Raw genomic sequence first — 24789 nt, 5'->3', positions numbered from 1 at the left:
TGGTTTTCTAAAGTTTTATAGGGACTTTTTTCCTTTTAGTTTTCTGTTTTATGCATAAGGCAACATATTGCTGGTGTACAAAAGATATTTCAAGAAAAATCATATTGGTTATTTGAATTTATACCTACCCATGTAAACTCAATAGCAAGAATGATTTAAAAAACACTTTATAGGTGTGAACTTCTAACAATAAATCTCTTTCATATAGCATATTAAATATGAGTTTAAACAGTCTTGAAAAATGCTTTTTACTGTGATAGTCTCTTGATTGAATTCCTTTAGTAGTTCCTTATATTAAAACTAATGGGGAAAGATTTAAATGAAGTTCATGAGAGAAGCAGACTTTTGGATTGTTCTAACACATGTTCTAGGTATATTTCAGTTTTCCATTTAATTTTTTAAGGAAGCCTTTAAATACCTGTAAAATTGTTTATGTATTCTTATATTCTGTTCTAATCTATTAATCAAATTATAATGGATCTCCTGATATAGTACTTAATTCCAGATATAAACAGATTTTCATATAATCTCAACACTTTGCCTTTTTATGGAAAGGGAGAAGGTGGGCGAATAAAAGTCTTTTTTAAAGCTAGAATCCCATTGTAGAGGTGAAATGAGTAATGTCTAATGAAAACTCTCCTTCTTTCCTTAATATACAGGCTAGGTGCTGTTTGTTCATTTCTGACTGTCAGAACCTTTTTTAAGATCTCTGAAACATTGGTATTCTTTGTTTTTGCCATCTCTTCTGAATTGTATGCCAATCAAACATTGAAGTAAATTAATATTTACTATAGTTTCTATTTTTTTTTTTTATATTACTTATAAGTTTTTGGCCTTTGAGAAGAGGTAACAGTTTCTAAGGTAATTGTGGAAAATCAAATGGTAGTTGAAGATGGAGGCCACTGTATGACTGTGATGTGCATTGTTTATATTTTTGGAGGGGAAGGTGGCCCTATTCACACATAGAATAGGTATAAATGGTTTTTTTTGGTAATTATGCAAAGCAGAGAACATTGAACTAGTGTTTAAATATAAGGAACTCTAGGTCAACCGTATTGTTTTCTCTGAAAAACTGTTTCCTTGTACATTTCTACTGTGACAGACACATATTTTTTAATTTCGTGAGTCACATAACTTTGGGCAAGAAGGGAGGGAGGTACACTCAACCTTATAGCAAGAGTAGTTGTTGAAAAGTGCTGTGAACCAACTTGAGTGCAACGACATGGACATTCGGGTGAACCTTCACTGGATGTGCCTAAGAGAATCTTTGGATGCTGAATTTGAGTCCCGCTGTTTACACAGAATGGAAAGCAATTGGAACAGTAAAAAGTGTCCTACTATGTGATTTTTTTGTCAAGATACAACCAATTTAGTAGTTCAGAAAATGCTTTATTGCAAGCTTTTGTTTAGTCACATCTTAAAAATTGAAGGAAATATCATGATTGTACTATATGCCAAGTAATTTAACAGTATATTTTCTTTTAAAGAATTTAGATAATGATACACACTAGTTCAGGCCTACTGATTTAGTTTGATATCTTGGGAAGAGATGTTTATGGTTTTTAAAAAATTAGTTAACTGATAGGCTGCTTAGTATTGCACTGTACCATTTTCTTGAAGTTTTTAGAAATATGGATGCTTTAAATATCTATTTGGAAGAACATGATGAAGTTAATCTGGCAGTACTTCATTTGGAGGACTTAGAGATAAATTTATAGTATTTTAAAGTAAACCAATGTAAAAATGCTATGTGATAGTTACCTTGAATACTTAAGGCTTTTTATCAAATGCCTGGCTTATCTCTAGAGTTTTTGATGTGCTTTCTATATATTATCTTTGCAGTTTTATGATTGGAACATTTATGTTTTTTTGTTTTCTTTACAGTTTATGAATGGAACATTATTTTTTCATGGGGGGACAGTTTCTCTGTAAAAAACCACTCTTGCTCTGTAAAGTTTGTTGGAAGTGTTTTGATTTTAGTTAAGAATAATGGGCATTAAACTTCAGTTCAGGGAATTTATTTCCTGAGTAAACATCTGCATCATTGTATATATGAGCATCCAGAAAACTTTTTTTTTTTTTTTCTGTAACCTTTCCTTTTCATTAATAGTTAGCATAGAGTGAGCCTTAGGGTAACTTTGTCTCATCTTGGTATTATGACCTACTTCTGTGTGGTCTAATAGTCTTATATATGCTTTTTCAGAATGAGGTTCCAAAAGGGTACCCATTGTGGCAGGTAAGAGTCAGTTGTCTCAACTGATTTACCTTTTTGGAGTAGGTGAGGATGGTTATTGAGGACAGCTGTCTACAATAACCTGAATTCTTAATTCATGTGAGGACATCAGATTAGCTCAGCCCTACTGAAGCCAGCATCTCTACACCTAATATCCACCACAGATATTGGTATGCTCAGATGGATCATGACAAACTTGTCTAGCTAATTTCCTATGATTATTATACTTAATCATGCAATTCTTGTCTAGAATTAAACATTCTTAAAAAGTAACAAATTTAGGGTTGAGAGATGGCTCAGTGATTAAGAGCAAGTTCTGCTCTTTCAGAGATTCAATTCCTGTCACCCACATTGGATGACTCACAACGCCTACAATGCTAGCTCCAGGGGATCTAATATGCCTTTGGCTTTCATGCACACATGTGCACACACCTACTCATAGACACACACACACAATTAAAAATAAAGATAAATCTTTTTTAAAAATAGTAGTAAATTTTTTTTTTTTTTTGGTGGAGCTGAGGATCGAACTCAGGTCCTTGCGCTTGCTAGGCAAGCACTCTACCACTGAGCTAAATCCCCAACCCTAAAAATAGTAGTAAATTTTTAAGTGACCTGTAATTTCACTTTTTAAAAATGACTTTTAAGTTTTCTTATTTTTATTTATTTATTTTTATGTGTACAGATGTTTTGCCTGAATGCATGTATGTGGATCATGTGAGTGCTCATTGCCCGTAGAAGTTAGAAGGCTTTTGATTCCCTGGAACTAGAGTTATGGATGGCTGTGAGCCTGGAATTGACTCTGGTCTTCTGCAAGAGCAACATGTGCTCTTAACCTCTGCGTCATCTCTCCAGCCCCCCATAATTATACTTCTGTTAACATTTGAGTATGTTGTCTTCTATAATACAAAATTTGTTATGTGGGTATATTTCTGTGTTCCTTTTCTTTATAACATTGCATTTTACACCTTTTACTAATACATTTTTCTCTAGATTATTTGAATTTTGAATAATTTAGTTAACTATAAAAATAACTTCCCTAATGTTTGCCATTTAAGCCATTTTTATATTTTGCTGTTATAAGTTAAGAGTATAAACACTTAAGGCTTCTGACCATATAGTCTAAAACTATGTTTAAAAATACATTATTTATTTTATGTTGGAGTTTGAAAGTTTATGTATTATATTCTTTCAATAGATAAATAATTATTTATTGTTGATTTGGTGAAGAATTGAAGAATTGGAGCTTCAGGTTAATTTGTATTACTTTGCTGTTTAGTAAAGTTGAAAACCTTTCTTTTCCTTCCTTCCTTCCTTCCTTCCTTCCTTCCTTCCTTCCTTCCTTCCTTCTTCCTTCCTTCTTCCTTTTTTTTTTTTCTTTGTGTAGTTTTTGGTGCCTGTCCTGGATCTCGCTCTGTAGCCCAGGCTGGCCTCAAGCTGACAGAGATCCGCCTGGCTCTGCTTCCTGGGTGCCGGGATTAAAGGCGTGTGCCACTGCCGCCCAGCACTTATTTCTTTTGGTAAACAATTTTCATATTCTTCATACATTTTCTTCTTGGCACATGTGCTTTTTTGCTTCTTAATTTGTAGGGGTTCTTAATCTATTGGGTATTTAATTGTTTGGAAAAGTTTTGATATTAATCCAAGCAGTGGGGGCTCATAGTAGAAGACCTTTAGACTCATAAGGATCTATCTCCATGAAGCACCAGTTGTTGACCTTTCTCCTAGATTAAATATGAAGTGACCCTTAGTGGCTTAAAGCCTCATGCATTTAATGTAACTATGTTTTTTTTTTTTTTTTTTTGTAGCCTGGAATTAGTTTGACAGTTATTTAGGAGACCTGGTAGATAATATTGCTAATACAACACAGAGGCAGAACATCCAAGTAAAAACTGTTCTGAGCTCAGTATAAAAGAGAGTCATGCAGGTTTTAACCTAGCTATGTATTTTAATAGCCATTTAAAACTTTTGGTGCCCAGGCCACACTTCAGCCCAGTCAAATCTGAATCTTCTGGGGTCTGAACCTAGGTACTAGTGCCTTTATAGCTCTCCAGGTGAAACGCTCAGTTGCTAGCCAGGCTGTGTGGCACAAATGTGAGTGGTGGTGAGGATGTAAAACTGGTAGTCTGGTCATCTGAGTTGCCAATGGGTGTGATGTTCCAAAAAAATGGGGTCTGGTGATTAGAAATCAGAGTTGTATACTGTGCACAGTTGTTTATTAATTAATTGATGGGCACCTCTTTCTCCATCTAAGTGAAATGTTTGTGTATTTTTGACACCGTGTTTGATTAGGTAACTGGCCTTGACTAGTGATCCTCCTGCCTCCACCTCGTTTTCCACTACACCCACCCTAAGTGTTTTTAAAGCATCCATTGTTTAAGGGTGTATCTGGATGTTCCAATGCCTGCATGTTACATTTATAGGCTTTGAAGTAGGTATCCTTTGGCAGCCTCTCATGTTAAAGCACAAAGATACATTATTTTCATTCTTCATATCTAAAATGAGTGTCTGCACTAACTTTGTATGTCCAACACAGACTATACCTTAGTGTTAATAAAAAAGACCATGTTCACTTGAGATGAGAATATTTTCCCTGTTTTTTAAAATTTTTTTAACAAGCTACTTTTTAGTAGTTTTTCAGTTCACAGCAAATATGAACAGAGTTCTTCCAAACTCTTGCCTTTACACACAGCCTCTGCATTATCAAAACCCAAATTAAAGTGCACACTTTAAAAAAAAATGATAAACCTATATTGACCTTCTGTTATCACCTAAAGTCCTTTATGTACTATTAGGGTTCACTTCATTTTTCTAAGTTCTGTGGATTTTGACAAATGTGTCCTTTGCTTTTAGTTCTCGAAATTCATATTTGTTAGTGTTTATGGCTGGCAGTCATCTTTTTGAGACTAGAATTTCTGTTACTGTCCTCAGTATAAGTGTTCTCTCACTATTTCCTGAATTCAATTTTTAAATACCTATTTTTATATTCATCAAGAAATAGCTGATGCCAGTATTTAGCAGGCCATGTTTGCTTTCTGATTTTCTGCCCTACATGTATTTTTACGCAGCATGTGCCATGGAGCTAAAAGGAAAGTGGTTACTCTTTCAATTCTGCTTACGCCAAGCATCCGAAAGGCTAAGGCAGGAGTTTAATGAAAGTTCAAAGACAGCCTAAGTTACCTAATGAGACCCTGTCTCAAAGACAGGAGTACAAAGTTCAGGTATAGTAATACCCTATAAGTCACTCACAGCCCCCAGGAGGCTGATGCAGAGTGATTGCAAGTCAGACCAGCATGGAATATAGAATGAGACACTGTCTCAAAAACCACAAGGAAAATAAAGTATAAATTCTATTTGGTCTGGTTTTCCTAAGCTTAAATATACAATAGGAAGAGGGTACATCCTTCTCAAAGAATCATGCATATAGAGGAAAGGCTTTGTTTTGTTTTATTTTTTAAAGTGGAGATAGTAGAGAAAGAGTAGTCAGAAGAAGATGGGTAAGATGAAGTTAGGGGAAGTGTAGGTAGCAAACTTGAAGAGATTTTTTTATTACTAAGTAGAATGGAGCTAAAAATTTGTGCAGTAGTATGTAAGTATAGAAAAAAGGATGACATGATTAAAAAGTTCTTAGTGTCTACAGTTTTTCTTGATAATGAGGCATTCTTTTGCATCCTTATAAATAGCCACTAAATGATAAAGTGAGCCATGCTTTTAGAAATAACCTGGAGGGGTTGGGGATTTAGCTTAGTGGTAGAGCACTTGCCTAGCAAGCGCAAGGCCCTGTGTTCGGTCCTCAGCTCCAGCCAAAAAAAAAAAAAAAAAGAAAGAAAGAAAGAAATAACCTGGAGTAAACATGATAGAACAGTTCATAAGATTGTTTTCCAATTTTGTTTGTGTTATTTTAGGTGGTGCTGGGCATTCAACCCAACCAAGACCTTTCACATTCTAGGCACATGTTCTGTCACTAAGCTATATCCCAAGCCTTGGACTGTTTATACAATTTCTTGATATAGGTAGATGATATAAGTCCAGTATTGATTGATTCCATCAGTCATTTTATTCAGCAAGTATTTGCATACCTAATATACAATGTTGGGGGCATAATAGTGAATGATGTCTCCTCCCTCACGAAATATACTCTACTCTCAGGAGCCAGATAATAAATGCATTCATTATTACTAGGTGAATTCTATACTATATAGTAATATATAGTATATATTAAACATAGTAATATATTACTAATATATACTTATGTATGTTAATATCACATACTACTAATACTATAATAACAACTACAACAACAACAATAATAAAGCATATAGATCAAAAGACTGAATGGGAGTTAGATAGAAAAACTATTGTAGGTAGTATAGTCAAGAGTAGTGTGAGAAGGCAGCCTATTTAATATTGTCCCTGAAAGTGAAGAGTTTAATACTGTTAGTTTTATTAGAGGCCTAAACCAAAACAATCCAGCTCAAGGATGAACAGTTTGTATAAGGCCATATCTTAAACTAGAATTCTATAAAACTACTCTTCTACAGAATAACGATACCTATTTATATGTTCACATATTTGGAATATGCTAGATTATGTGAAAACAAGTTTCTTTACTGCAGGACAACTTAGAACTGTTAATATATCTTATATAGGGGATAAATATAATTCTCACTGCACTTTATTTATTTATTTTTCTATTTATTTATTTATTTTTGAGACAGGGTCTCATTGTAACCTAGGTTAGCTTCCAGTTGAGGATGACATTGAACTTTTGACTCCACCTCATCTTCCAGATACTGATATTATAGGATTATAGGAGTGTATCACCACATCTGATTTCATGCAGTGTTAGGAACTGAACCCAGGCTTCATGCATGCGAGGCAAGAGCTGTACATCCTACATACTTAGCCTGTATACCCCAAACTTAAACATAAGATTCCTTTGCTCCCAGTGGCATACAATCCTTTTAACACTCTGGCAGATACTACGGTCTTTGTAAGACTGGCCCAGAAGTACACATGGATCCTATACATCCTTTATGTGGTTTTCCACATAATCAAAAACAAGCAGACAAACAAATAAATAAAAACTTTCAGTCAGGTAAGATTTATGGGTTCACCTGACAAAGTATTTATTACCTTTTAGCCAACACAGTTAAAAATACTCAAATATACAGGGTTCTCAACTAAAGCTGTGTATTAAACTTATCTTGAAAACTTAAAAAAATTAAATTAAACTTTAGATATCGGAGAGCCATTGTGGTTTGTGGTATTGTTAAGCCATTCTGGGTTCTTATATTTATCAAAGGCAAAAAACCAGTTAATTGCAGGTAAAGACAGTCATACAGTAAGAGAACAATTTTCCCAGATAGATCATTGAAGCTGTGAAAAGGGGTAGCATCATATGATATTAGTAATTTTATTAATTTCCTTATAGTAAGTTACTTTGGCTTGGTTAGTGAATTTCAACACTGCTTACCAGTGATATAGCTACCAGGCTTTAAAACAAAACCAAACCAAACAACAATGCTGTTGCCACTTTTCCTGAGTTCAGTGTGTTTAAATAAAAATACACTTTTCTAAATTATTAATGTTTTATTAGTGGCCTCAGTGTCTCAAAGTTGACATCAGTTGTGCTAGAGGATTTGAATGAATGTTCAAGGAAATAGGAAATGTCAAGAGTACTTGGCAAGAGGAGTGGTGTGTGATGGGAACTGTATAGGCGGTGTTCTAGAAGATGCCAGTAACTGTTTTGCTGAGTTACAGAGACAGGCAGAAGTCCTGAATGTGGGTGTGAAACTAACTCACTTTGACACTGGTGAAGACAATGAACAGCCCTTGAACCCAGGGAATCCAAAACACAACTAGTTACTCTAAGAATTCTCCCTCACCCAGTCAGGTGCTTAAATGCTGATGCCCAACTTGCAAGTATTGCCACAGCAATCCCTTATTACTTCTTGCATTCCTTGCCCATCTGAAGGTTGACCATATTTTAGAATTCCCCAAAACATAATAGTTTTCTAGTTAACGTTGCTAAAAAATGGAAGCATTTCTGAATCACCTATGAACTTGTCACTAAAGTGTGTTGCCCGATTAAGGAAAAAGTATACTCTTGCCTATTAAAAAATTTTTTTCTTTTGATGGTATTTAAAGACTACAGGTTTGTTTTGGTTTTTCTTTTTAAATTAGGTATTCCTAACTGAGCCTGGTGGCATGTACCCATAATTCCAGAACTTGGGAGATAGGGAGGCAGGGATACCAGGGATTCAAAGCCACCTTTGGCTATCTAGCAAGTTTGAGGCTAGCGTGGGCTGTGTGAAAACTTCCAAAAACAAACAAAAAGCAAAAGTACTTAAAACAAAGCAACAATTTGATAAGTTTTAGCTTGTGTTTTATTTTGTATGTTGGAACGGAAACTGTATTTTTGCAACAATAGGAAGGAATGAGTCTCTCTTTTATGTCTGTTCATGCAAAAAAATCTAAATAAAACTTTAATTAAAAATAATTAGTAAAAACTCATAAATAGTTTATAACTTGAATATCTTATCACTCATTCCATAAATATTTGTCACCTTACTCTGATTTATATCCTGTAATTTTTTTTTTTTCAAGACAGGTTTTCTCTGTGTAGCTTTGTGCCTTTCCTCGAACTCACAGAGATCCGCCTGCCTCTGCCTCCCAAGTGCTGGGATTAAAGGCGTGCGCCACCACCACCTGACATATCCTGTAATTTTTGTATGAAGATTATGAAAGTATACTACATGAGCATTTTATATTCCTTATTATTTAATGAACTAATTTGTCAGTAGTCTTCATTAAATTATAATATATTGTATATGGGAAGCATACATTACTTTCTTGAGTAAATGTTTACTTTTGTACCAGCTATGCAACATACTGTATGGAATACCAGAGCATGATAGTGCAGGCCTGTAATCCCAACATTTAAGAGACTGATGTTAGAGGATCATGAGTTTGAGGTCAGTCTGGGTTATAGCAAAGCCCTTCCTTAAGGGGAGCAGGGCATTATTATAGGAAAGGCCAGCTTACTGCACGTTGATTTCCTGCATGAGGAAAAATAGTGCAATAGTTCCCCCTTACTGGGAGAGGGTATGTTCTAAGATTTCCACACAGTACCAAGCCCTGTATATACTGTTTTTCTTTCTTGTGTATGTACTCTACTATAAAACTTAGTTTATAAATTAGGCACATTAAGGTTAATAGCAATAACAAAAAGAGAAAAAAATTTAACAGTACACTAAAAAGCTGTGTGAATTAGTGTCTCAAAAGATCCTATTGGATTATATTCACTCTTATTTTGATATAGTAAGATGGCAGATATCATGCCTACATGGTGAGGTGAATACTATTGGCCTAGAGTTGGGCTGTTAGGTAAAGGTTACTTGAACAAAAGTGATGTACTACTAAAACAGTCTCCTAACTGAGATGGTGGCTTTCTTTGTGGAGACTCTGGACAAAGGGATGACTCAGCTTGGGCTCAAAGCTGTGGAGGATTTCATCACACTACTTAGAATATTGTCCAAATTAAAATTTGTGAACTAGTCATTTCTATATTTTCCTTTTTATTATTTTGGTCTTCAGTTAACTGTAGGACAACTGAAACCAAGGAAAATAAAAGTGCCCTTAGTGGGCAGTACTTTAATTTTCATCGTTACACAGATAAACTTTAAATTAGCCCTGGCAAGTATTAGGGGAATTAAATGGCTTTTCAAGTTGCTAGTGAAAAAGTTTATTTAGTTAATTTTGTTTTTCAAATTACTAGTTTAATTTTGTTTTCATTCCTTAGACTTAAAATAAATAGTCTTTGATTGTGTTAAAGGTCTCATGTGGGGTAGCAAAGGGACTAAATAGGACAGGCTTGTTGGACTTGGTGGTATACACCTCTAATCCCAGGATGGGAGGTGGAGCAGGAGGACCAGGGTCCAAAGTCATCCCTGACTATGTGATCTCCTTTGCCCCGGAAGCAGAACTAAACACAAGTCTTGCAGTATGATAGATGTGTTTGTATGTGGGATTCTTTTTTTTTTTTAAATCTTTTTGAGGATTTGTAGGAGTATGGTGAGAGACAGCTAAATTGGCATGAAAGACTTCAACAGAGATACATAATGTTGGTAATGTTAACTGGTTTTTAAGTTATACTTTCTTTTTGAGAAACTTATCCTTTTCCTTCACATTAATGAAAAAGATTAGTTTTATTATGGAAGAAAAACATTCTATGTTTTACAGGCTAGATAGTATATTTAGAAGTTTGTGTGTAAGAAATGAAGCCTATAGTTCATCTTAATATTTTTCAGTAATCTTATGTGAAAAAAAGTTACTCCTTTCCCTACTTACTTTGAAATGGGCTTTCTTTCTTTCTTCCTTTTCTTTTCTTTTCTTTTCTTTCCTTTTTTTTTTATTTTTTGAGACAGGGTTTCTCTGTGTGACTTTGGAGCCTTTCCTGGAACTCACTCTGTAGCCCAGGCTGGCCTTGAACTCACAGACCTGACTGCCTAGAGTGCTGGGATTAAAGGCATATGCCACCACTGCCCAGCTAAGATGGGATTTCTTATAAATCACACACTGTTCTTGAAACTAGTTGTTAGCTGAGCATGACCTTGAACTTCTGATCATCCTATGGACCACACCCAGTTTATGAGGTACTCAGGATCTAACCTAAGGCTTCCTGCATGCTAAGCAGACTTTCTGCTAACTGAGCTACATTCCAAGCCCTTTCCCCCACTTATTGGTGGTCTTGAGATTTAACCCAGGGCCTCACACATGCCAGGCAGGTATCATAGAGCATGTAAATATTGCAACTTTTAAATTAACAGTAATAGACTCGAGGTTTTCCTTTTTCTTACAAAGTTTGAATTAAGCAAATACTTGTAATTTAACATAGTGTATGGCAATTGTGTTAACTGTGTAAAGTTTAATATGTTCTTGTGTAAGAATATCTTTGTAGATTGATGTCCTCATTACTGTGTATTGAGTTGAAAGTTTATGTACTTCATTTTGATTAATTGAGATAAGATTTGAACATCAAGAGTTTTTTCTGTATAAAATATAGGAGTGTATTATAACTGATGGAGTTTTCTCTGAAGTGAAAGTAGAGTTACAGACTATGTCAGATTTTATAAATATATACGTGCATAGAGCTTAAGTTTTATATCAACAGAAAGCGTTCTGACTTTGGGTAACAGACTGAACTTTGATCAATAATCTTTCCTTGAAATTGAGATGTTTTCAAAGGAAATTTATTTGTCTTTTCTTTCAATCTAGAGTCAAATTTTACTAGAAGTAGACTTATAGACATAAAAGTACTACTTTCATTTCAGTATGTTGCTATGACTTTCTAATGCATGCATAAACTTAATGAGTTCTATTTTGCTTTCTGATAAAATATTTAACTTATTAAGCAAGTAGTAAGTAACTGAAAAATACATTTATTTTTAAAATAAAAAGACCAATTCTTTTAGAAATAACCTGTAGGAAAATTATTGTTGATATTGATTATATTGACTGGATATAGTCTCATTTTTGTTGTTGAGTAAGAGCTCTATAGGTTTTTGTTCGTTTTGTTTTTGAGACAGTGTCTTACTATGTAGCCCTTGGCAGGCCTGGAACTCACTATGTAGACCAGGCTGGCCTTGAAATCACAGAGATCCACCTGCCTCTACCTCCCAAGTTCTGAGATTAACGGCATGTGCCACCACCCTGGAGATATATACACACACATACATATATATTTTTTTTTCCAAGAATAAAACCAGGAAAAATTCAACTAATTGGAATTTTTCAGTAATAGTTGATATTTTCAGGTAATAGAATACTGTACTGAATATTTGAAGATATGTTAAATACTTGTCATTTTGGGAGGTCTTCTCTGCAAAAGTTTGGATAAAGATATGAAAGTGGGTTTTGGTAGAAAGAAGGAACTATAATGCACTGTTTAATTAAAAAAATATATACTAAAATATTAATAATTTATCTTAGACTAAAACTTGGGATTATATAGTTTGCAGAGTTTAGCCTTAAGAGTAATTTTGCAGTAGAGGCATATACAAAAAATTTTATTCTGATTTCATTTTCACACAGTGCCTTGAAGATAATACATCATAACTGTCTTAAGGATTACTGTTTTGAGAACAGATTTTACTCTAACGATAGCACCATTTCCAGATTGCACAGATTCAACAGTTAAAATCATTTGAGCTTGTATTATGGACATTCAAAGGAGTGGATTATTAAAATTTGTCTGAGGCAAATGTCTATATTCTTAAAATCACAGGTGAGAATTGTTTCCAGATTAAGTGATAACAGTTTAATGTAGCTGTTATTTAAGTGCCTAGTGGTCTACCCTTCATTTCCCATGAATTCCTGTAGTTGTCCAGCAATTTAAAAAAATGATAGAATCATGTATTCTGTTTGGATTTACTTATAGTCTGTAAAGGGATAGTCCTGGCAGGAAGCATCTTTCAACCTACAACACTAGTCCAGGCATTACTAAAATGCTTTTATGTAAGAGTGTAATCCTTTATTTGGACTATAACATCTCTTAATCTGCCTGTGGAAGTTTCTGTATCAGGCGATTGTCTTCATTTGTGGCTTTTTTCATGGGATAGAGAATTAGACAGTCAAGTTGAAGACTTGACAAAAAGTTGTTACTTCACTTAAATTATTTGGCAAATGTTAGGGAACATGTTTAATCATAACTCTTACTGACCATTTTATTTCCTCACAGCAGTATTTCACTTTAGTTTGTGACATTTCAAGGGCATAATTCCCTCTTTAAGTTAAATAATATTTTCTAATAATGTTTCCGTGCTCTGCTTTCACCTGGTATTTACTGGTGTAGCATTCTGAATATTATATACCTAGTCATTTGAAGAGACGTTAAGTAGCAGATTAAAGTAGTCTGGTTATTAGAGCCACTTATGAGATGCTAACAGCTATATTGATATATATTTTGTAGGCATTATTAAAATTGAGGTAACTTTAAAAGTTCAAGTAAAATTTTAGTTTAGAATACATAAGAAATTAAAAGCTTAAGATTTAATATTTTACATGAGTTTTAAATTTTTTTAAAATTTTATTTTGTTTTATACGGATTAGTGTTCTGCTCAAATATATGTATATGTACCACATGTGAGCCTGTTGCCCTCTGAGGTCAGAAAAGGGCATTAGATTCCCAGAACTGGAGTTACAGATGGTTGTGAGCCACTGTATGAGGACTGGGGGCTGAGCCCCGGTTTTCTGTAAGAGCAAGTGCTCTTAACTGCAGAGCCAACTCTCCAGCCCCTTGCGTGAAGTTTTTTAAAATAAGAAACTTATCTTTAATTTCCCCCCTTTTTCCTTTCTCCTTTCTTCCTTTCCTCCTTCCTTTCTTTCTGTTTTGTTATTTTTCCCAAGTCAGATAAAGGAGTCTAATCTCAGGGATGTGTATGCTTGTACCTATATACCTATCACCTTAATTCTGAATTCATTAAAATTAGTTTGATGAGTGTCTAGAGGCAAATTCCTGTGTCATAGTCTACAGTGTCATTAATACACTGTCCCTTTGTTGCTTCCTAACATGCAGGGGAAAATGTCACTCACTATAAACTTAGTTATGGTAATTAAACTGGAGAGGGGAAGGGCTTTTATTTTAAAACAATATCTTTGGAAATCAGTTACTGCTAACAGACTGGATAAAAAAATATGAGATCTAGCTTTGGCATGGTGGTGCATGCCTGTAATTCTAGCACCGGGGAGATGAGGCAAATGGATCTCTGAATTCAAGGCCACTCTGGTATGCTTTACATAGCAAATTTCAGGCCGGTTTGTGTGCATAGCAAGTTCCAGGCTAGCGAGGCCTACATAATGAGTTCCTGTCTTTAAAAAGAAAAACAAACCCAGAAAGTACACACACACACACACACACACACACACACACACACACACACACACACACAAATGAGTTTATTTTGCTTATTGCATTACTGTTATGTAGGTTTCAAGCAAGGGCCAATGAGTATAGGTATTTCTAGACTTATGAAAGCTTATGTGGCTCATACGTGATTATTAATGAAAAAATTACATAATAAATCATTTTGTTCAGCAAGATATCTTAAATTAATATTACTGATAAACTTTTGTTTTGTCAGAGACAAGGTCTTGCTATGTAGCTGCCCTTGAATTTGTAATCCTCCTGCACCAGCCTTGCTTAATCCTGGAATTGCAGGCCTTTGTCACCTTGCTTGACTCTTACTGATAATTTTCTTTTTTTTCCCTTCCTCTTTCTTAATTTTTTATTTTATTTTCTTATTTTTAAGACAGAGTCTCCTGTAATGCAGGTTGACCTGAACTTACTGTGTAGCCAAGGATAATTTTGAACTTGTGATTCTCTTGGCTCTACCTCTCAAGTTCTGGAATTACAGTTTGTATTCTCACACTAGGTCTTAAGTTTCAATTTTAGCGTGCAGTTGACTTTGCCTAATGATAGTTACACTACAGTTATAGAAAAAATGGTATGCAGGCTTCTTGCTGTCTTCATATGTATGTAATAAGAAAATGTGGGCAAATTACCTTAGCAAAGGCAATCTTCTGACAGTATTGTATTTTATTTAATTTAAACCTTTTTTCCTCTTAAAAATTATTTAAATAATGTATGGGGGTGGTGAGAAGATTTTGTGTATGCCAAATGTCAGAGTATAGTATCAAAAATAGTTCTACCAAATTTATTAAACTTACACATTAAATTTATTTTATTGATTTGTTTTGTAAAATTCTTCTTAGATTCTTCTCAGATCCTCTTAAAAATGGCATAGGTGCCTTTAATCATGGTATAGACAAGAAATGTGTCAGTTTATTTAGAAGGTATATGAATTTACAAACTTAAATAACATTTAAAAGTACTTCATTCTATGCTTTTGGAGGGGGTTGTAGTTTTTGTTCTTCCTTCCTTTGAAGTTTAGAGAAGTTAGTCAGCAGCAGACCAGAGTGCAAAGTATGGAGTAGATGGTCTTATTGCTGTATCAGGTCACCACAGTATTATACAGAATTTGTCATGAACAACAACGGAATGGCCTCCATGAAATGTATTCTTATTTCTACTAGAACCTTGAAGGTTTGAGAATAATGTTATTAAATTGCTGTTTTTATTTTATTGCTTTTTTTTATATCCTTTATACGTCTGTGCATCTGGAGTGTAACTAATAGATTAAATAAAAAATTTGAAAAAGAAATGTTTCTTGTTACTCTGTTGAGGACTCTGTTGTAATGTTAGTTATTTCCTACCAACAAATTCAGTCTATTCCTGAATCAAGAAATAATATTTCTACAATGAAATTAGCAGTATTAGTTTATAGTTAGAATAATGGATTTTACACAATATTTATAGGATGATTTTCAGTTTTGTAATTGACATATTGAAAAGGAAGATAAAAAACCACTATAAACCTGAAAGTCTGTCTTTTCCTTTAAACTATGAGCTCTACTGGTTACATGTTAAAAATTAAAGGGTATTTGGGAAAATGGGAAAATGTAGACCATGTCTGTTTAAAGAAGGAACTAAAATGGCAGATGAAGGAATCTTTGGCAAGGAACTAAACTTGGAGAAGTTACACTAGCGTGTGCTCTCTGTTGTCTGTAGTGTACGCTTTAGTCAGTTTCTAAGTCATATCTGAGTCCTTAAAGCAGATGGCAGCCTCTTCAAATGCCCCGGGCCTGTATTTCTTGGTTCCTTTAAGGATCTCTGTGAGTGGTACCAGGTTATCTTTTGAGTTAGCTCGCTTGATCCAGTGCTTGCTTTTCTCTGTACATAATGCTGCAGTGTGAAGCTGTCGTTTTCTTTTGATCAGCTTTTCAAGTATTCTGAGCATCTTGACGCACTCACTCCCTTTACCTCTTTGACCCTTTCAAAGTGATAAATGAAACTCTTGTATCTATTGTAGGTAACTTTGTTTCTGAACAAAATGACTTAATTGTTTATCAGTATGAAGAAAAGGCAATGATTCCTAAAAACAATTTCCATGTTAGGAACTTTATGAAGTTTCTCAATTTTAATAATTGAGATGAATATAGTGGAAAAAATTTAGAGCAGACTGGTTTGTTTTTATTTTAAAAGTGGCATAATTCCTAAACATAAAATGTAGTGCATATTGCTGAATTTCATCTCTGTTTATCCCCCCCCCTTTTAACATTTTTTCTTTAGATTAAAATAGCTTTATGATGTTAGTCTGAAGAAAAATATACTCACACAGCTTTTGATACTTAAGGTTGCTTTTCCAAAGATTGCACTTTTTTGAATTTTTGTTTCTGTTGACATGATTCTCTTCTCAGAGGTGATTGGGCTGCTTTCTTATTTATTCAAATGGTTCTTAATTTGCACTTTTTTCTTTGATAGTAATGAAAAAACAAAGTAAGTATTCTCAAGCGTTTTGCCACTTACAAATATGTTTGTATTTTTGTCTTCTAGAAGGTAGTATAACTAGTGTTTTTTTAAAAGTAGGTTCTTCTAAATTCAGTCTCCTTTGTGTATGTTGAAGTTTGTCCCTTTCCTCCAGTTCCTCAAGCCTACACCTTACTACCTTGCTTGTCACCATGCACACAAGCACACACATTGTACTTTCTGAGGCTCCTTGGCTAGGTGATCCATTAGAACCTTTCTTTCAGACTAACTTCTTTCATATCTCATTATCTGAGCAGACTGGGCTGAGGGGTGTCTCTCCCCTCATTCTCCTCTTGATGTTTTGTGCGTAATGGCACTGGGCATAGGCGTGACGGGGAAAGGAGCACTTGAGGTTCCTTAGTAGCAACAGGACAGACATTCTCTCTCCTTGTTTGGGGATTGGAGAGATGAGGTGTAACAGATGAAGTGAATTTTCTAACAGATGAAGGGAATTTTCTCTGGACCTTGTTGTGTATTACTGTAGTCATAGAAATACTCAAAGGAATAAACCATGTTTGGTGCATTGCCTAGTATGGTTTAAGTGAAAGTGAATGAAGAGTGATATTTCTAGGTGTCTAGAATACAGGAGGACACCCTATTCTAGATTTAGTTAGCATTTATAATGAGATACTGGGAATGTAAGTTAGTGGAAGTGCTCTTTAGGTAGGGATGATGCTAAGTGCAGACCAATCCAAAATGATCTTTGGTTTTGAGATGCTTTTATAAGAATACTTACAAACTAACATTTCATTTCTGTTTCTTGGCTTTTCTTTTTAGTGATTTTGAAACAGGGTCTTGCTTTGTAGCTAATTAGGGTTAGCCTAGAACTTGCTATGTAGTCTAGACTGGCCTTGAACTTATAAACCTTCTGTGTTAGTCTCCTAGGTACTGAGATTAGAGAATAAAACATGCATTAATGATGGCCTCATTTAACTTAATCTTAGCCTGATACTTAGCAAGTTAGCTTTGTGTATAACCAGTAGAAGGCACCAGCTGAGGCATTACTATTTCCTCAAAGCTGCTTGCATGCAAACTGTTTTGCAGAATGTACATGGAAAAAGAAGCAGACAGATGAAATAGGATAGCTCCTTCTGACAGAAAGATGGGCCAGTAGGCAAGTGTGTTTTTTGTTTGTTTGTTTTGTTTTGTTTTGTTTTGAGACAGGGCTCACTGTGTAGCCATGGCTGACTATGACATGCTATGTATGTAGATAAGTGTCTCGAACTCACAGAGTTTGTCTGTGCCTCCCAACTATTTTAAAGCCTCTCAGAGTCTTTAAAATAGTTCTACCTACTAAGGATTTAGGCTTTTCATCAGTAGAGAAAGAAGCAGGGTGGAGGGTAGATGCCTAGGCAGTTTAGCTAGACTGTGTCTCAACATTTTGAAAAGGCTGTGAGTGTAGCTCAGTGGTAGTGTCTGGCATTCATGAGATCCTGGGTTTCCAGTACTGGAAAAAGGGGGATGGGAAAGCAGTTAAATTGAGTGATTACCTTATATAGTTATAAAATGATATGCTTCTCATTGCCAAATTTGAAAGGAAATTCATTATGGATAAACATAGTAAAGAAATATTTTATTTTGTTTTTTATTTTGTCTGTGTGATTTTGATTTTCTTTTCCATTAGAATATATTTGAAAAAGAAACTAATTTTATTAAACATTTAATATCAATAATGGAGAAAGTTGAAGAAATAAAACTTAATTTTATTAGGAATGAATAGCAGTACAGATTCATCAGTATTTGTATTTGAAAAGTTAAAACCGGGTTGAGGAGATGGCTCACTTCGTAAAGTGCCTCCACCACAAACGTGAGGGAGGGCCTGAGTTCAGTTTCAGAGCCTATGCAAAAAAGCCAGGTGTAATAATAGAGGTTTCTGATCCCAGCACTGGGGTGTGTTAGCCAGGCAGAATAGCCTCCTTGGAGAGGTACAGGCCAGTGAAAGTTCCTGTTTCAAAACAACAACAAAAGGTGAATGATGCCTGAGACTAGAAAGAATATTCAGGGTTGGTTCATTCGCATGCAGGTGCACAGACAGACTGGCACAGAGAGGGAGAGAGGGGAGGAGGGAGGGAGGGAGGGAGAGACAGAGACAGAGACAGAGACACAGCGACAAAGGGATTGATTAGAATCTATTCATATAAGATAGGAGCTTAGTACAAACCTAACACAGTGTTTTATGTTGCTGGGGATTAAGTCCAGGACCTAGTGTAGGGACTTGACAACTGACCTACCTTTCCAGCTTTGTGTTGGAGTCCTTATATAAAAGGTAGTTGGTAGATTCTTGATTTTAAATTTTCTTCTTTTGTATTTGCAACAAATGATAAAACATTCAAAATGTTTCTGTAAGTGGACATGCCTGTGATCCTAGCACTCAGAAAGATCCCCTGTCTGGGTCCCCCGTGAAAGTAGTTAGCGAGGGGGACTAGCACAAAGATAAACTGCACGTTGATGTTATTAACTAATTGTATTCAGTTTGCCTTCATAAGGAGATGCTTTTAATGATTGTATAAAAACTAGCGAATTATTACTGTGTGCCGATTTTTATGGGTGTGATGGATCTCAGTTGGCAGATGGAGAATGCTGTTTGGGTAGCCTTATTTGTTGTAGAATAGAATATGCTTATGTTAACAATTGAATCTTAAATTGTTAGTGTTTCCATGTAGACCTACCTAAAGCAACTATTTTGATATTCTTGAAAGTCAAGACAATTTATTAGTAGGAATTCAGTTGTTCTAAAAGCTTATAGGAATAATAAGGAGAATGCTTATTATGCAGCCATGAATTGACAGCATAGATCTTTGTGTTAACACACTGAACTTTTATAGCTTCTCAGTGGTCTGATTGTTTTACTTGAAGATATATTTTAAAAAATAAAGCAGATAAAGGGTTGTGAAATGCCATAGTGGAGAAAGGGTGCTTTCTGCCAGGTCTGCCCTGAGTTTGATCCTCAGAACCTACATGGTGCAAGGAGCAAACTGATTCCTGAAAGTTGTCTTCTGACCTCTACGTGCAAATGGATGCTCATGTGTACACGCGCGATACACCACACACACACACACATTCCTGTAGTAAATGCAAAAATAAATCAGCTGAAAAAAATTAAATGCTGTGCAGCCGGAATCACACTTTAACATACTATCACAAATTGTCACCATTATTTTCAGAGTTCAAATCGAACCCCCTTGCCATTGCTGTACATTTACTTAGTTTTGGCTTACTAATGATAGGTGTAAGGATCCTTAATAGTGCTTTCTCACTGAAAGTCGAAGCTGGAAAAGTACTTTACTTTATTAAAGTTTGTATACTTCTGAGTTGTCATTATTTGAATCCATTGGAAATGAAAAATGACAGTGATCATAATTTAACTGTTAAATATAATTAAAATATGAAATATTGCTGTCTTTGTTTACGATAAATACTAAATTTAAGCTAAGTTATAAGGCGTGCAGTTTGGAAATATGGAAGATACAAGAATGAAGCCAGATAACAAGTTTATGCTTGTATTTTCTACTGATGAAGACTTTCAGACAAGTTATTTCCATGGGTAGGTGATGTGACTCTGCATGTATACATACATTTATACTTATTTGCATGATTATACATGTAGGAGTAGTACAATTTTGACTTGACCTGTGACCTGTGTTCTCCATTTGGGGACAGAGATGGGGAATATGTGGATAAATGGCTCTGAATTGGCCGTTGGTTATATAAATCTTAGAATAAATCAGTAAATAATTATTTGCAAACAACTGAAGAAACCCACAAAGCTCTTTCAAAAATCGAACCTATGGTCACATAGTCAACATTGTACTTGGTCCCCTTACCTTCTGTACCTAAGTATTTGGACATCACACAGTATCATGATTCCACAGTCGTCATTTCGAACTCTGACGAAAATTCTATAGGAAAATGCACTTTTTAAGAAAAGAAAAACCTCAAACGTGAGCAAATTTTGCTGTTGAACTAAAATCTATTACCATCTTGTTAAATTTTATGGGCTTTGATGAACTTGATTTACCCCTGTAAGGAAACTGGAAATGATTTTAAGTAGTTAATTAAAATTGCCATGGTCGTCAGAATTTCATATTGTGATGTGTCTGTCCTTTATATAGTGACACCTGACAACTCATTTGCTTTTATGTCTGATCACTTTTTTATTTTTAAAAAATGTTGCCACATAAGATAGGGGATAAATAGCCCATCTGTATTCTGTGTTTTGTTCAGTGATAGTTTATACAATGGATGTATGTATTGAAACAATAAGCCTTCATTATATGTTATTTTTTGATTCACTGATACATATATTCATAGTCATAAATAGGTGTGTTTGATACTCATTTGTTGGGTGATGTTAAAAATCTGTGGAGAAAACAGTTTGCTTGTTCTTTATAGCTAGCTATTGGGAAGGACAGCATTCCCTTTAGCTCTGTTCTAAAAGGGGGGACGGGTTGAAGGATTTCCTGAAAGAAAGCTATTTCACAATACTTTTGCTACTGTGTTAGGAAGAGGGTGGCAATACCATTTTAAAGCATGTGTTCATTTTATAAGCATGAATATTGGGCTATTATAGCATGAATTACTGTCGTATAATTACTTTGGTACTTACTTGGAGTTAGTGATGTGATTTGGGCTTAGGAGCATGTTCTTACTTTTCTAATGAGAACTTTCTCAACTTCTTTTAAAACCTACTCACAAGGTTGCTGTCCTTTACTTGAATGAACTTATCTTTCTCAGGGAAAAGAAAATATAAATATCCCTATTCCTTCATAAGATAGCCAAAGCAAAATCCTGACAGTGGATTTTGTGGTGTTGTCTTTTTGTAGAATGTTATAAAGTGTGTAACATCCCTGTTACTGTAAAAGGGCCTCGCTGGAGGTAAATTAGTGGCTTGTGCCAACTTTATTTAGTAAATAAGAAAATGTACATGTGATTTTCCTTTCTAAGTCTACTAGGAATTTTTAATATTAGCTACTAAGAGAGCTAAACTCATTTTTCTAAAGACATGAAGTTAAATTTCAACAGTTTACTGCAGTTTCCCCCCATTTTCTTTGTGGAGTCCTCACCGCCTCTTCTTAATCTGTTGCTCTGTAGGAATAACAGTGCTCCATTGTGTAGTATAGTCTTGTCTTCTGTTCTTCATAGTACTACCCTTTTCCTCTTTCCAAAATGTGTCCCTCTGCTTTTTTCTACTTTAGCATCAGGTTCACAATGCTAGGTGCATAAAGTGAGCTCTAAGTTAAGGCACCCGGCATTTAGTGGGCTCTTAATTAGTTGGAGAGATATTTCTTACCCCACAAGTTAGATACAAGTATACATTTTTTTTCCTCCCTAGATGGACCTCCAGTTGTAGCTCATTATGATATGTCTGACACCAGCTCTGACCCAGAAGTGGTAAATGTGGACAATTTATTGGCGGCTGCAGTAGTTCAAGAGCACAGTAATTCAGTAGGCGGCCAGAACACAGGAGCTACCTGGAGGACCAGCGGGCTTCTAGAGGCAGGTTGGTCTTCCCTACCCCTTTTTCTAATGACGTAATATGCATGAGTCCTGCCAACCATTTCTTCTGGTAGTAGACACTGATGAGGAGAACAGCCTCTGTCGTTGAATAATCGTGTCTATCCAGGCTGCCCTGTATAACAAAAGATTTAAGTAGCATGTCATTTTACTTCTTAATTAGAAGGAAGCAAATGAAAATATATGAATGTGTAGGCATCAAATTCTAGGAGGCATACTCTTGGGTTAAAATGCTTTTAAAAAGGCAACCAAGATGTCCTCACACTCCTTGGCCAGTTCTTTCCCTGCCTTGACTGTGGATAGCTTTGCCTTGCAGCTTCCGGAGGGCTTTGGATGCTCTCTGCTTGTGCCTCTTCATCTACAGTGCGGTCCTTGTTTCCTCTCTGCTCTCTCCCTGTTAATTCCCCCCTCACCTTATCTAACACCTTTCTTTCACCTTCTGCCTCCGTCATTTCAGAGAGAATTTCCTTTTTGTGTCCCATTATTTGAGGTCTCTGACATTCTTAACATGATACTTATAAGGAACTTCTTACCATGCCTCCAACTTCCCGTCAATCTCTTCCTCAAATATTCTTTTTAATTTGAACTTTCATTTTTAAAGATTAGTACTTAAGATAAAAGGGGAAGAAACTTAAAAACCTTCCTATGCAGTGTATGTTTTCTTTGTTGCTTTTGAAGGATTATGTTCATTGGTTTAATGCACTGGTCTGGTAATTTAATCATTAGCCAAACTATTACTTTTATTTGAAATTTTATAATATAATTTAGTTTTCTGAATTAAAACACAGTGCCAATGGTCTTGAATTCTTTCTGTCACCATCTTGATTAACACTGAAGAAAAATAACTTACTGACCTTCTGATTATGTCTAATTTGGAAATTAAATTTAGTTTTGATCTTAGATCAGTTGTTTTTCTTTTGTATTTTCATTTTTATGTGTATAAATATTTGCCTAAGAAGAATCTTTTAAGGATTTATTAGTATTCTGCATTAATACTTTGAATAGAGGTAATACTTTAAAATTAAAGACATTTTGTTTAACATGTTTCCAAGCTGTGTGATTTAGTTTGTTCTATTACTAGATGTGTTTTTCTTTGATTCTTATCCATGGCTGAAGAAGTAATCGACCCATCTCAATTTTATTTTCCTGTTGCCCTGACCATGTCATTACATACAGACCACTTTCTAGTTCATTCTTGGGGATAAAAATGAATAATTCCAAAAAAAGGAAAAAAAAAAAAAAAGCTGGGTGGTGATGGGGCATGCTTTTAATTCCAGCACTTGGGAGGCAGAGGCAGGTGGATCTCTGTGAGTTCAAGGCCAGCCTGGTCTACAGAGCGAGTTCCAGGACAGGCTCCAAAGCTATACAGAGAAGCCCTGTCTTGGAAACAACAACAAAAAAGAACAGTTCCCAGCATGTTGTTATTTTTCTTAAAAACAAAAAACAAAAACAAAAACAACTAAATCTTTGTGTGTGTGTGAACATGAACACCTGCCTGTCTGCATGTGCATGCAGTATCCATGGAGGCCAGAACAGTTTGTCATTCCCTGGAACTGGAGCTCCTGGTGCTTGTGAGCCACTGTGTAGTGTTAGATGCTCCTGTGTCCTCTGCAAGACCAGCAGTACAGCAGGTGCTCTTAACCTCAGAGCCATCTCTCTAGCTCACATGCTATTTTTAAAAAAAATTTATGTGTATGGGTGTTCACCTACATGTATGTCTGTGTACTACTTGCATACCTGGTGCCAAAAGATGGCATCAAATTCCCTGGAACTGGTGTTAACAGATGCTTGTGAACCACTATGTGGGTGCTGGGAATCAAACTTGGATCCTTTAGAAGAAGAGCCAGTGCTCTTAACTTTAGAGCTGTCTCTCTAGCCCATGTAATTTTTAATATAGAGAATTCTTAAGTGTATTTTGACTCATGTAGAATTGTTAATGTGTTTCTTTCATCTACAGAAAACCCAGCACTTCTATCTAGGGTAGTATTTACATTTTCAGATTCAGGTATAGTCATATCTCAGTGTCTGTGGGGGAATTGTTCTACAATCTCTGGATTGTAAAACAAAGCCGGGTGGTGGTGGCACACACCTTTAATCCCAGAATTTAGGAGGCAGAGCCAGGTGGATCTCTGTGAGTTGGAGGCCAGCCAGGTCTACAGAGTGAGATCCAGGACAGGCACCAAAACTACACAGAGAAACCCTGTCTTGAAACCCCCTCCCCAAATAAAAAACAACCAAAAAACAAAAAACTAAAACGAAAAAACCCAGAGGGACTAGGCCCATAATTCCAGCACTTGGAAGACTGAATTGGGAGAATCACTTTGAGTTTAAGGCCATTTTGGGGCTACAGAGTATATTAGGATTAACTTGGGCTAGAGTAAGATTCTGTCTGAAAACAACAAATCCAAATCCATAGGAAGGAACAAATCCCTGTTATAAAATGGTATAGTATTTGCATATAACTCCCACACATCTTTGTACTTCAGTCTCCTTGGATTACTTACAAGCCCTCATCATTGTACTACTTGTTATTTGGGGGAATGCTGACAAAAAGGACTGCATGTTCAATTCAAATGCAATTTTCCCTCAGTATTTTCCGTTCACAGTTGAATGT

The 24789-nt window shown here is 35.4% G+C and overlaps 1 protein-coding gene across 4 annotated transcripts in view; it reads left to right on the top strand.

Moving 5' to 3' along the window:
* C13H18orf25 (chromosome 13 C18orf25 homolog) overlaps nucleotides 1–24789 on the top strand; it is an 83800-nt gene that overhangs the window by 39660 nt on the left and 19351 nt on the right. For 3 of the 4 annotated variants that reach the window (XM_036204379.1, XM_036204377.1, XM_036204378.1), the window contains one exon: nucleotides 21994–22161. The exons of the other annotated variant lie outside the window; for it this stretch is intronic. In XM_036204379.1, coding sequence (XP_036060272.1) covers nucleotides 21994–22161 — 168 coding nt within the window. The remainder of the gene's footprint in view (nucleotides 1–21993; nucleotides 22162–24789) is intronic. 4 annotated transcript variants of the gene reach the window in all.

The sequence above is a fragment of the Onychomys torridus genome, chromosome 13 (genome assembly GCF_903995425.1).
Source record: "Onychomys torridus chromosome 13, mOncTor1.1, whole genome shotgun sequence".
NCBI lineage: Eukaryota > Metazoa > Chordata > Mammalia > Rodentia > Cricetidae > Onychomys > Onychomys torridus.
This window is presented reverse-complemented; position numbering and strand designations above follow the sequence as displayed.